The sequence below is a fragment of the Carlito syrichta genome, unplaced genomic scaffold (genome assembly GCF_000164805.1).
Source record: "Carlito syrichta isolate Samal-C Ts95f unplaced genomic scaffold, Tarsius_syrichta-2.0.1 Scaffold309486, whole genome shotgun sequence".
Classification (NCBI taxonomy): Eukaryota; Metazoa; Chordata; class Mammalia; order Primates; family Tarsiidae; genus Carlito; species Carlito syrichta.
In genome coordinates, this window is record NW_007253582.1 from 241,485 (window position 1) to 255,591 (window position 14,107).

The 14,107-nt window shown below is 37.4% G+C and overlaps 1 protein-coding gene across 2 annotated transcripts in view; it reads left to right on the forward strand.

The window, feature by feature from the left end:
* The window catches only part of PDE5A (phosphodiesterase 5A), a 138,011-nt gene that overhangs the window by 79,314 nt on the left and 44,590 nt on the right, over positions 1 to 14,107 (forward strand). For both annotated transcript variants that reach the window (XM_008067352.1, XM_008067353.2), the window contains exons 10-11: positions 6,947 to 7,122; positions 11,770 to 11,829. In XM_008067352.1, the coding sequence (XP_008065543.1) occupies positions 6,947 to 7,122; positions 11,770 to 11,829 (236 nt within the window). The remainder of the gene's footprint in view (positions 1 to 6,946; positions 7,123 to 11,769; positions 11,830 to 14,107) is intronic.

Here is a 14,107-nt window from a genome sequence, read left to right on the forward strand (position 1 = left end):
TGCTAGCACAAATTGGGCTTTCAGGCTTCAGAGCTGTGTAAACATAAATTTTTGGTTCTTGAAAATAAATAAATATCTAGGTTTTCCCCCCAGTTAGCGAATTGTAAATTATGGTAGTTATAATAGTCACCAGAAAATAAGAATGTAGGGGCAGTGATACTTTGAAGAAAATCAAGAAGAAAAAAAAAACTAACAAATTGTAGCTAAAAAATTGTAAAATATATAGTAAAAATGAATGTAAGGATTGTAGCTTCAATAATTGATAGATGGTAAGTGGTCTTCTTAGTGCAATAGTCAGTGTATACGTCTTATAATCTTAATAATTGATTGAAAAAGTAGGAAAATAAGAAAAAACTTATAGTAGCACCAGAGAACAGAGAAGCATATCTTTACTGGACCAGAAACATGAAGGAATTTCTGGTAGAAATGAAATATATTCCATTTTTAAAGACACATTTTATACAACAGAAGCAAAAATCAAATAGGGATGACAGTATTTCTATCCCACAGTGGAATCTAAGGTAAAGCATAGTATAGAGTCATTTTCATTGATTATAGTTAAAACTCACAGACGAAAATGTAATTGCCATGAATACTATTAGACTAAGTAACATCATTGACATAAAAACTGAAGTTGTTAAAAACATGAGAAGAGATGGACAAGATGGTAATCCTGGTGGGCCTTTAGCACATTTCTCATATTGTTAAAGTACAGGAAAAAATAAGGAAATATTATGACTGATTAACATAAAGAATTAAAGGGATTTAATGGACAGATGTAGATTTACTTTTATATTTTATAACTTAACACAAATTATGGTCAACTCTACATCAGGAATTAATAAATATTGGTCTCTACAACATAAAGTCAATCATTTCTGAAAAGTAGAATTGATGGCCACTTTCATAGATCACAATGAATTAAAATTGTTACTATATAATAAAAGGATAAATTAGGAAAAAAACTCACTTGGAAACTAAAAAGAATCTCCTAAATGACAAGAAATCAAAAGTCATAATTCAAATACAGCATTTTAGAAAATTAATAGTTGTATCAGTATAACATAAAAACTCAAGGTACATGATCAATGCTATACTCAGAAGAAAATATAGAGCTTTAAGTGCGTTATTATTATTAATCAAGAAATAATAAGATTTTAAGTACTCAACTGAAGGAATTTGAAAAACAACACCTTCCTCTTTCTCACTCTCCTTGCTGCATTCCTCAAATAAACACATAGAAAAAAAAGAAAGCATAAGAAAGACATTGAAAAAACACATTTATAAAATGGGAAGGAATAGTAAAGCAATAGGTAATGGCCAAACACAACAATAATAAACAAACCTCCAACACAGATAATGAGGATATTAAGAAAGAAACACAAGTAAGAGTGAAAGAGAAAATGTTAACTATAAATACAGCATAAATTTTAAAAGATATTTGAGAATACAGTGTACCAAATAGGTAATACATTTTTGTGAAATGAAGAAAGTATATAAAAACCAACGCTAACTCAAGAAGAGCTCAAAATTTTCATGGAAATAATTGACAGAGAATTATTTTTAAAAATTATTGCCCAAACAGAATTCTAACCAAAGCAATCAGAGAAGAGGTTGAAATATGGTAAGATATAGAAAAGGAGGAGGCAAAATAAAATAACTTATACATAATCTGAGTGTTAAATGGAAAACCCCGTGAGAATAAGCTGAAAGTACCTATTTAATAAGATAGTTTTTAAAAAGTGCTTAGTTATCAAATTATTTTTTTAAAATAGCTTTAATATAGACCAAGACAAATTATTAGAAAATAGTAATGGAAAAAAATCGTATCTGCCACAGTGATAAGGAATAAACATGACCATAAATATGTACCATCTATATGAGGAAAATGTAAAATCTTGAGTAACTTAAAAATCTTTAAGAAGTAAAGTTAAGCCAGGCTCGGTGGCTCAGCCTGTAATCCTGCGTCTTTGGGAGGCTGAGGTGAGTGGATTGCCTGAGCCCGCGAGTTCGAGACCCGCCTGGGCAGCAAGACCGCATCTCTACAATAAATCAAAAAATCAGCCGGACGTGGTAGCGCATTCCTGTAATTCCAACTACTCGGAAGGCTGAGGCGGAAGGATGGCCAGAGCCCAGCAGGTTGGTCGAGGCTGCGGTGGCCGGGAGCGGCCACTGCACTCCAGTCTGGGAGACAGAGTGAGACTCCAACTCAAAAAAAAAAAAAAAAAGAAGTAAAGTTATAGTTCCTGAATGATTAAAGTCAATTTTGTAAGATATCAACTCTTTCTATATTAGATTTGCATTAATTTTCAATACATATCTTTGTAAAATTTGGAGCAGGGGAGTAGGCAGGGGTTCCTGATCAACATTTATAATTACTTACAACATTTACATCTGGAAATGTAAAAATAATCATAGTAGATAGATATGGAATTGCGATATAGATGCTATCCCAATTCCATATTTATCTACAGAATTTATATTCTATAATATGGATTAAAATGTAGACTTTTATCCAGAAATAAAAATGATATTGTAAAAGTAAAATAATTCAACACATGTGTAGGTGCTAGAAGACTTGCAAAGATTGATGAAACAGAAAAGAAAGTCCAAATACATATCATCAGTTTGGTAGACAAAATTATGTTATTATATATCATAGAATATATATTATTGTTTCTAAGTAAGATGCCATTGATTGAAAGACATTATTTTATAATATGTATTGCCAAGAAAGAAGAAAATTATTTCAATTAATTAGAATAAACTCTTGATTATGAAATGCCTACTAATTTTTAAAATGATAAAATATGAAAAAGCATGTAATAGTTGAAATAAATATGAATTTAGTATTTGAGGTGACAATTCAGATGATCAGAGAATGGATAACTATTCAGATGTAAGAATCCAGTAGCAATTTGGGGAAAAAATTAAGGTGGAATATAAGATTAAATGTAACATAATGAGTCTGTAAAAGTACTAACAAAAATATAGATTTATATACTCTTACAACAAAGAGGCCTCCTTTAAAAGCCAGGCACTACAGTTGAAAACTGTAAAGATTGGCTAGGTGCGGTAGCTCACACCAGAAATCATAGCATTTTGGGAGGCCGAGGCAGAGGATTGGTTGAGCAAGTTCAAGAGCAGCCTGGGCAACACTGCAAGACCTTGTCTCTACAGAAAATCAAAAAAATTTAGCCAGGTATGGTAGTGCGCACCTGTAGTCAGTTCCAGCTACTCAGGAGGCTGAGGTGGAAGGATGGCCTGAACCCAGGTCAAGGCTGTGGTAAACTGTGATTGTGCCATTGCCGTTGCACTCCAGCATGGGTGACAGAGTGAAACCCCAACTGAAAAAAAAGAAAAGAAAAAAAATCATAAAGATGAGTATTTGGGCTCCTTCAAAAATTAAATCTTTTATACAGTAAAAACTTCCCCAAATTAAGATGATTGATAAATGACAAGTACCAAAACGAAAACACTTGCAAGATAGGTGATATGGGTAGGTTTTGCATATTAATAAGATCAGGTGCTAATTTTAGAGCCAATGTTGTATAATAGAGAGGACATAAGACCAAGCAGGATGTAAGCATTGACCTCCTGCTCTGCCAAAAAGCCTGAAGAAAACCAGTATTGGTAACAACACCTGATCCCTGGGATTATGGAAGAGGAGGTTTTAACTATGTGCTTTTAGCAGCTATCAGTCCCTTCAGCTTTAGTTCCAGAAACGCCTTCAACACTGACTAGCCCTCAGTCTGCTGTGATGACCATGTGAAATAATGTCTGCATCAGCCCTTTATAAACTCTAATTATAGTAGGTAAATGATATTTTACTATCTAATTTTACTACTTCCGGATTTTCCCCTAATATGTTTTTGAGTATTGTTTTATTTTATGATTTTGCCAAGTATTTTTCTTTTCTATTTGGTTTTGGAATAATCACTTTGTTTTTGTATATACATGATTCTGATTTTGTAAAGCTTGCTAGTAGTGTGGCATCTCAAATACCAGTTTAAAATTTTATTATTATACTCGTACTTTTTCTTATCATTAGTGAAGAAGTCGTGAATAAATGTGCCCAAGCTCTTACTTTTCTTATATGAAAAGCCTCATTTTTGTGTCATTTTGTGTTATTGTTCTTCTCCATTGCGCTTTTTTTTTTTAGCTTGAGTATTTTCGTTGGATATTATTACATTTTCTGAAGGATATAAAGAGATCAATGGGATTATCATGAATAGCATATAAATATGGCTGTCCATTGTACTTTCCAAGGAGAATTAAATTCTATGCCTTAGTGGATGACTTGTCTTCAGTACCTTTTCTTGCCCTGAGCTTAACTCTGTGTCTATATATCTATACTACCTACAGTGGTGGATTGTAACTTGGACATACTTTAGCTGTTCTGCTCTGTTCTGTGCTTGTTACAGCAAAATGTTGACATTTCTACACGTGACATCTCATTTAAATGACTTGTGAGCAATTCCAGAGTGTAATTGAGTAACTTAACATATTTGTTGAGTGAATGTTGACTGAGGCACAGATTTGAACTGTACAGAAGGGTTACGTAGCCGAGTCATGAACCCAGCAGACTACCTGACAGCCACATTTCAACCCCTTGTTGTATCTTGTTATACATGTAGTAATTCTTATGGAGTAGTCTTTAAAATTTTGTTTATGAAAAAGGTCCTCAAGTAAGAGAAAACTTTAGTAAGACTGGAAGGCAATTCCATTGTGATATGAAGATAGAGCATGAAACATGTGACTCTTAAAAAACTGTGACTTGGGAGACAACCAGAAGCCTGTATAAACAGTTCCATATTTATAATTTGGGGATTCACAAAGGTTGGAGGACATAACCTTTAGTTTTTACTTTATGCAGGATATGTGCATGAAGATAATGAAAGCTGACACCATTCACTGTGTGACTTTTACTTTCAGTGTCCAAATGCATTATATCTTGCGTTTAAAGTTTTCCTTGGCCAGGTGCAGTGGATCACGCCTGTAATCCCAGAACTTTGGGAGGCAGAGGCGAGAGGACTGCCTGAGCCCAGGGGTTCGAGACCAGCCTGGGCAACTTGACGAGACCATATCTCAACAATAAATCAACAAATTAGCTGGGCGTGGTAGCATGCACCTGTAGTTCCAGCTACTTGGAAGACTGAGGCGGAAGGATCACTGAGCCTAGCGGGTCGAGGCTGCAGTGGCTGTGAGAGTGCCACTGCACTCCAGCCTGGGTGACAGAGTGAGACTCCTACTCTAAATAAATAAATAAATACATACATACATAAATAAAGATTTTCTTGACTATGAAGTGTTAGGGAAGTAATCCCTGTAGCACTAATGCAGATCATAAGCCGTAGATGTCTTTACTGTTTAAAGGAGACAAAAAAAAGTACAGATCATTTCTAGTATTGAAAATAAAGTGGACACCAGTGGTGATAAAGGGACACATAGTGAATGGTATCAGCTTTCATTATCTTCATGGTTGCAACCATGTGTCATCATAGACTCCATGAAATCCTTTTGTGCTACAGAAAATGTAAGGGATGATAAGCTACAGTTTTTATGGGACAGTTGTTTGGTCAGAACTACAGCCCTGCATTCTTTCACTAACTCAGGAAACATTTTTTTCAGTTCCTGTTGCATACTAGACATTTTGCTAACTGATGAAGTGGAACTGAAACAAATAAAATAAAATCTCTGAGCCTGAGATATTTACAGCCTAGAAAGAAAGATAGAAAGAAAATCCACCATGATATACCACGTAATAATTTAAGGCCATAGAAGAGTGAAGCATCTTCGTCACCCGTGAGGGGAAAGGGAAGAAGGTGGTGCAGGAATCAACTGGGGAGGCAGACAGGGAAGTAGTATGGAGCAATGCAGGCCTGTGGGAAAGACACTGTGATGCAGGCAGGCAAGATGTAACCAGCAACCTGCCAGCAACAATCTGACAGGCCAATGGGCAGCAGAATGTGGCAAAAAGTCAGTGGCCTTTCAGCCAGCTCAAGCTGGAGGTTAACTTTTAGATCCACACATAACAGCTAAGAGGCTTTGAGCAACTGATGTAAGCTTTCTGAGACTCAGTTTCTTTATCTGTAAAATGGGGGTAGTTACATCCACCTCACGGTATAAATTGAGACCATACATCTACTGACGTATTTGGCACATACCTCACCCATGGTGGGGGCACATGGTGGAAGTCTGTTACTATATCTTCAGAGACAGAAGTAATTAGGTCTTGTAACAACACTTTGTTTATCCCAGAGGTAGGCTAGGTCATCTGACTCCTCACAAAGAGACCACTGGGCTCAGAATCTCATGGAACAGCCAGTTCAGTAAAGATGTATCAGTTGGTGTAGTCTTTTGTTTTTATCAACCACATGTTTAACTTTTATTTCTAAGTCAATAATCATCTTTTGCTTGCGTAATTATTTGGAGTATCAAAAGTTGTCTGCATTTCCCTGGATGCAGAGGCGTATATTTGAGTTTTAATGTGAATTGCCTGCTTTCTGCATTCTATTTTGTATGTAACTGTGTTTTTCAACTTCTGATTTCATCTCAGTAAGGAAAGGCGATCTGTATGACCCAAAATTCTGATGTGCATCAAAATTGTTCTCTTGGCAAGTGTACAAAAATCCAATTAGTTTGCAAAGGACAAATTGTCTTTGGGGACTCAACTGATCTAAAATTCACAGCCGAGTCTGGAAGAAAATAGTACTCTAGGATTTTTTGAACAGAGGCAGTGTGCATTTAGGACTATTTGAAACTAGTTCTCATATAAATTCTGTTTAATTCTTAGCATGTAGTTGTGGGGATCAATTTGCTTATTTGGTGATGACAAACATTGCTAAGAGAAAAGTACAAGACAATCTTAGAGTGTGTATGTTAAAGTCTGTAAAAGCTATAATAACTCACAATAACACTTGCTAAATTTCTTGCATTATTGTAGGGGTTTGCCAGCTTGTTAATAAGATGGAGGAGAATACTGGCAAGGTTAAGCCTTTCAACCGAAATGATGAACAGTTTCTGGAAGCTTTTGTCATCTTTTGTGGCTTGGGAATCCAGAACACACAGATGTATGAAGCCGTGGAGAGAGCCATGGCCAAGCAGATGGTCACGTTAGAGGTGGGTGCAGTTTACAGGACCTCTCCTTCTCTCTGCAGCCACCTGCTCTTATTTTTCCCTCATTGCAACTCGTGATGTGTGTGTGTTCTGTCATTGTGTCCTTGCAAAAATTATGTGAGTTAGATGACGAGATCTCTGTTGTCATCATTTACAGAGTGAAGGAAACTAAGATCCAGAATATTTAAGACACTTGTCACGGGTCATCTGACCAAACCAAATCTCAGGCTGTTTGTCCCTTCAGTCTTCTCCTTTTTCTGCAGAAAGCCATCCTTGACTTTAATAACACAGTTGCCTGCTGCCGGCCACTGTAGCCTGTCTGTCCTTTCCCCATTGCCTGAACTTTCCGTGTCTCCATGAGAATAGTGGTGGGGAAAAAAATTAAATACAAGTTTAAAAAAAACCAGAAACCCTACTCACTTTTTTTTTTTGAGTTGAAGTCTCACTCCATTGCCCAGGCTGGAGTGCAGCAGTACACCACCCTTCCGTCACTTGGGCAGGCAAGTCCCCCCTGGGAAGGAGGCTGCCTAATGTCAGGCCCTCTAAGCCAGTGGGCTCACTCACTGCCTGTACATTTAAAATCATTTGTGGGAACTCTGTTGTAATACAGATTTCCAGCTTCTACCCATGATTTACTGAATCAGAATTTCCAGAAGTGGGGTATATAAATCTGTAGTTCAAAGTAGTTTCCGAGATAATCCAGAAATAGATAGTCCAGAGGTTAAACTCTGATTTTCAATGATTTTCTTTTTTTTTCCCCCTTTTCTTCACTTCTAATTATCTGAAGAGTGAGTAGGGACCAAGCTCCGTGGCTCAGCCTGTAATCCCAGCACGTTGGGAGGCTGAGATGAGGGAATTGCCTGAGCCCGCGGATAAAGACCAGCCCAGGGAACTTGGCGAGACCTCGTCTCTGCAATAAGTCAAAAATTAGCTAGACGTGGTAGCGCATGCCTGTAGTTCCAGCCACTTGAAAACCTGAGGCAGAAGTATTTCCAGAGCCTAGCAGGTGGACACTGGGGTGACTGCGAGTATGCTACTGCACTCCAGCATGGGAGACGGCGTGAGACTTCAACTCAAAAAAAAAAAAAAAAAAAGATATCTATTGTATGTGACTTACTGATAACCAAGATACTATGCTTTCTTTTTTCTTTTTTTTTTGAGTTGGAGTCTCACTCTGTCGACCAGACTGGAGTGCAGTGGCCGCTCTGGGCCACCGCAGCCTCGACCTGCTGGCTCTGGCGATCCTTCCACCTCAGTCTTCCAAGTAGCCGGAACTACAGGCGTGCGTTACCACGCCCTGATGATTTTTTTATTTATTGTAGAGATGAGGTCTCGCTGCCCAGGCGGGTCTCGAACCCGCGGGCTCTGGCAATCCACTCACCTCAGCCTCCCAAAGGCGCGGGATTACAGGCTGAGCCACCGAACCCGGCAATACTATGCTTTCTAAACTGAGTAGATAACACCAATAGGTTTGTTGTAGTAGTATATAAAAGACCTTGAATTATAAACCGGTGGAAAACTGTTTCAAATATACACACACAAATATATATTTCAAATATATGTAGTTTCAATTATATACATACACACATATGCACATGTATACATATAGTTTTAAACATATACACACATTCATACATATATGTGTGTTTGTGTATATATGTATATATATTATATACTTTTTAATATAATTTTTTCCAGTTCATGGTTTTCACTGAAGAATTGAATCTAAACCAGCTATCAACTAGAGGTTATTTGTTTTTTTTCTTTTTTGGGGGAGGGAGGTTGGAGTCTCACTCTGTTGCCTAGACTGGAGTGCAGTGGCCGCTCCCGGCCACCGCAGCCTCGCCCTACTGGGCTCCAGCGATCCTTCCGCCTCAGCCTTCCGAGTAGCCGGAATTACAGGCACGCGCTACCATGCCCGGCTGATTTTTTGATTTATTGTAGAGATGAAGTCTCGCCTGCCCAGGCGGGTCTCGAACCCGCGGGCTCTGGCAATCCACTCACCTCAGCCTCCCAAAGGCACGGGATTACAGGCTGAGCCACTGAGCCCGGCAAGTTATTTCTTTTTAAAAAATTTTTTTGTTGGCTGGGCATGGTGGCTCACACCTGTAATCCCAGCACTTTGAAAGGCAGAGGTGAGAGGATTGCCTGAGCCCGGTGGTTTGAGACCAGCCAGGGCAACTCGGCAAGACCTTGCCTCTAAAATAAATTTTTTTAAAAATTAGCGGTGTGTGGTGGTACCTGCCTGTAGTTCCAGCTACTTGGAAGGTTGAGGCAGAAGGATTGCCTGGGCCCAGCAGGCTGAGGTTGCAGTAGCCGTGATCATGGCACTGCACTTCAGCCTGGGTGACAGTAAGACTCCGATTCAAAAAATGAGAAATAAAATAAGATAAAACTTTTTATTCTGGAAAGTTTCAAGGATACACATAAACAGAACAGCTTACTACATGCTCATGTATGCACCATCTGTGTTTAGAAATCATCGACTAGTATCACTCCATCCGTTCTCATGCTCACGCCTCTGCACTCTTGCTCCCCTCCCACTGGATTATTTTGAAGCAGTTTCAGACAACATATCACTTTCTTTAGAATCTCTGAGTGTTTTCCTGATTGAGATTTGGACCACTATTTACATTATAGCTCTCCTTCTGTTAAATTTATGGGTAATTAGACTTTCAGTTTGTATAAAAAAATTTTTAATTTCAGGTCTTTATGTGAAGTCATTTATGCAATCACAGGTCTAATCTTGAAAACATTTTTTTTACCTTACAAGGCCATTGGACAAAAGCCATGGACTCCACTCTCTTAGGTTTTTAAAAGATGAATGAATTATTTTGACCTGGAAGTCATAATTATTCTAACAACAATAGAACAACAACAACAACAATAAAAATAGCTTTTATCCAGTGCTTCCTCTGTATTATAATGCTTGCATGTATTAACAGAATTAATCCTTATACTTCTATAAGATGCTATTTTTATCTTTAATGTGTTTTAAAATTAATTTTTTGAACTTCAATTGTATTATGCCATTCCTTTATTCTTTTGTCCATGTTGCATTGCACTTATTAATATTAGACTATTTCATGATCACTGTCTTAGCTTTTCTCAGCAAACTACTTCTGTGGTCTCAGTAACAACTAGTTGGTTGCCATTACCTGTCAATTTCACATGGACTGGGGCTGGCAGCTCTGGTTTCCTGAGGTTTCCTAATAATTAATGATTAAAACGCTAAGACAGATCCCATGTAGTACAATATTATAAACAGTCTTAATTACAAGATTATAAGCATATATAACATTTGACTTTAGATTTTTTAAATTGATTAAAATTGTAAAGACTGGTTAAAAGGATAGTTCAGGATGCTGAATTATTTACCATTTAAGCCTGAAGATTGGTTGCCTTTTTATCAATGATTTTTTAAATTGGGGAATTTTTTGTAAATCTATGTTGTCACATTTTAAAATGAACTTTAAAAAATATATTTTAAAAACCTAATATGCATTTATGCATTTAAAATACAACCACTACCTTGGTTAAAAAGAATATCTAAAATTTTATTCCATATCTGAAATTGAATACAGATTGAATATACGTGTTAAATAGCCCATATCTGAAATGCTTGGGACCAGAAGTGTTTCGATTTTTTTCCCCCAGATTTTGGAATTTTTGCATTATACTACTTACTAATTGAGCATCCAAAATCCAAAATGGTCCAAAATTCAAAACCTTTTGAGTACCAACATGATACTCAAAGCATTTCAGATTTCAGATTTTCAGTTTTGGGTTGCTCAACCTGTCTGGGAAGTTACCACTTTTGAAATTGGAAATTAACAAGTTAGTAAGGTCATAAGCTGACTTTTATTTATTTATTTTTTGAAAGCAGGATTTATTAAGACAGAAAAGCTTCCAAAAGGAAGCCTGACTTTTACACACTACTAGGTAACAGACAGTATACAAGATTAGGAGTCGAAAGCTAGGTCCTAGGTCCCTGTCATCTCACAAGGTGTGAACTTGCAGCCAGGTCATAAGACTCCCTCAGCCTCAGTGTCCTCAGCTGTTGAAGGATGGCTTTATAAACTAGCACTACTCTCCTCTCAACTTTTGAATGAAGGCATATAAAGAGATCCTCAAATCTGTAGGACATTATATCCCAGACAGGCAATTTTCTATATGAATTCTACAGTGATTTCAGGCCTCATCTGAGAGCCACTTGTAGATTACTTGCTTTCCAAATATTAACATTAAAATATCGGTTTATGTAAAGCTTTTTTTCCTAATTCAGTACACAGGCAGAAATAACTAAAGTCAATATTTTAAAAAAAAAACAATTCAAAATATATTTCCTGACAAGTTTGAGGCAATAGTTATTTCTAGGCTGGCTTATATATAATTTGTTTGTTATGGCAATAATATCAGAATGAAAGTTGCAAACGTTTTCTTTGAACATAGAGAGTATAACTTTTTGTTTTCCGAACTAAGCACTGGAATCTAAATGTGTGGTTTTCATTCCTTTTGAGAAAACAGGCAACAAGATTCGGCATTCTGAGGAGTCTGGCTCTCTCTCCAAGAAGTCTTCACAGATTCCAAGCTTGGCTATTTGGTGGTTCTCCCCAGTGTAACCTGGATCCTTCTTTTCCTACCCCACAGGTTCTGTCATATCATGCTTCAGCAGCTGAGGAAGAAACGAGAGAGCTTCAGTCTTTAGCGGTAATTCTCCTCTTTCTTTTAAGAAAGTATTCGTTGCAGACATCTAGTGAATACATACAATATGCTTTTCCACTGATGCCTGATTCTGCTCGTGGTGGTCCCCTAGACATTTAAGCAAATTTGGTAAATATTTAGATGGACACTCATAAAAATATGTAATCAGCTCTACTTTCTTGCAGTCACTGATAATAAAAAGCAAAAGATGTTAAATAACTTATATTGGCTTTGTAATAGAATATGTGATTCTGATCTTTTTTTTTCCAGTAATTGTTATAATCTTTACATCTTTCTTGGGCCAAAATTAAATGTATTTTTCAGTTCCTGGAGAAATTGGGACTACAAACTGGTTGTTTTGTCTAGGGTAATGATGAAAGAGTTATAGTTTGCAATTGATAACCTACTCTGCATTATCAAGAATTGAGGATCATTTTAACTTCTGACCATATGGCTTAGAAAGTGCAGTTTGAAATTGGGGTCAAATAAGGTCAGTTCCTGAATTCTCTTTACGTTGTTAATTCGCATACAATGAGAAAGTCACATTGATATTTAAGTAGTTGTATGTTCTGAGTCTTGGTTGGGAATGGCTTGGTTAAGCTTAGTGAAATTTGAGGCACTTAAATTTTGGGGGGACCCCCCAAAAAAACCTGAATTTATTTATTAAAAATTGTGTATTTTTTTCTTACATATTCAAACTTCAGTCACCTTCAAAGTACTCTCCGTTTGATGCAGTACACCTATTGAGATGCTTTTACCACTGCTGAAAACAATTTTTGAACTCATCAATTTTGATGCCTTTTAGTGCTTCTGCCATTTTTTTTCACCTCTCTCACATCGCCAAAGCATTTCTCTTTTAGGACTTTATTTTTTTTTTTAAGTCTGGAAACAAAGTTTCTTAGAGAAAGAAGAGCTAAAAGAAAGAAAGACATGCCAGAGTTGGCTTGGGCGAAAGAAATCGCAAAGAACTTTTTTCATCTAGGAAAACAAACAAAATTGTCGCTCAGGGTGCATAGGAGAGTGAGGCACAGCATCATGCTGTGTTGCGTGAAAAACTGCTAAGCATTCAGTTTGGTGTGGGCAGGTGCACTTGTAAATCACCCATCATGAAATGGGCAAATGCATTAAAAGAACCTCCAAAAAAATATTCACTGAAGCTGAAATGCGGCCTCTCACAACAACACTAACTGGTACACGGATGCCAGTGGGTTCCTAGAACACTTACCTAATGGAGGAAGGTTGTACTACAAGAGACCACCCTCCAAAAAATAATTCTGGTTTTTTGGGTCCCCTCTAGTATTTGCAACCGAGATTGGCCTTCTGAGTTTACATTTATTTGGGATGACACAGGTAAGGTCTCTGTGAGATGTGATGAAAGTTACGGAAGAACTGGGAAAAGTGTGAACAGATCACTAAGATTCTCTTTCATCGTCATTATCATCATAACTTGCCATATGTTAAACCCTTGTGCCCTTTCATACATTTTCTCATGTAAACTGCACAACTGTGTTTTCATATACGCTTCATAACCATGTTGTAAAGTCCACACAAAAGTCGAGAGAAGCCAAGCAACTTGCTCAAGGCCATACGGCCACAAAATGAGAGAGTCAGGAGCTAAGTTTACCTCCAGAGCCCGTGCACATAGCACTGTGCCATCTGTCATAGGCTGCTAGGGAGAGGGAAGATTAATATTAAGAAGTACAAGATGAACTGAGGTGCTGGTGGAAAAACAAATGGAATCTTCAGCAACCAGAAGAGGCAGGAGTAGAGTGATGAGGGTGTGGTTCTCAGAACCAGATGTGAGAGAGTCAGGGAGAGTCATGTGAAAGACGGAGGACAGATCTCCTGTGGGCCCAGGTTTAGAAGGAAGGAACGGGAAAAGAAACCAGCTGACAAGAAGGTCGAGAAGTGGTAGTTGAAGAGGGAGGAAGGTTTAAGACAGTACAGTGGCACTGAAGGCAAAATTAAGCAGTTTGAAAAGGAAGGAGACCCCATCCGTCGACGTAGGATGATTGAGAAATACCAGGACTGAGAAGAGGCTACTGAATTCACTAATAAGTTGATTATTAAGAAAGCAGTCAACAAGGGGAATGAAACTGCAAAAATTAAAAGTAAATCATGAGAAAATGGAAGAAATGATATAAACTATTCCAAATACGTTTTGTGTAAAAGAGAGTGGAGAAGTAGCTATGTAAGGTGTTGACTGAATCGTGTGAAGTCTTTTTTTTTTTTTCTTTTGAGTTGGGGTCTCACTCTGTCATCCAGACTGGAGTGCAGTGGCTGC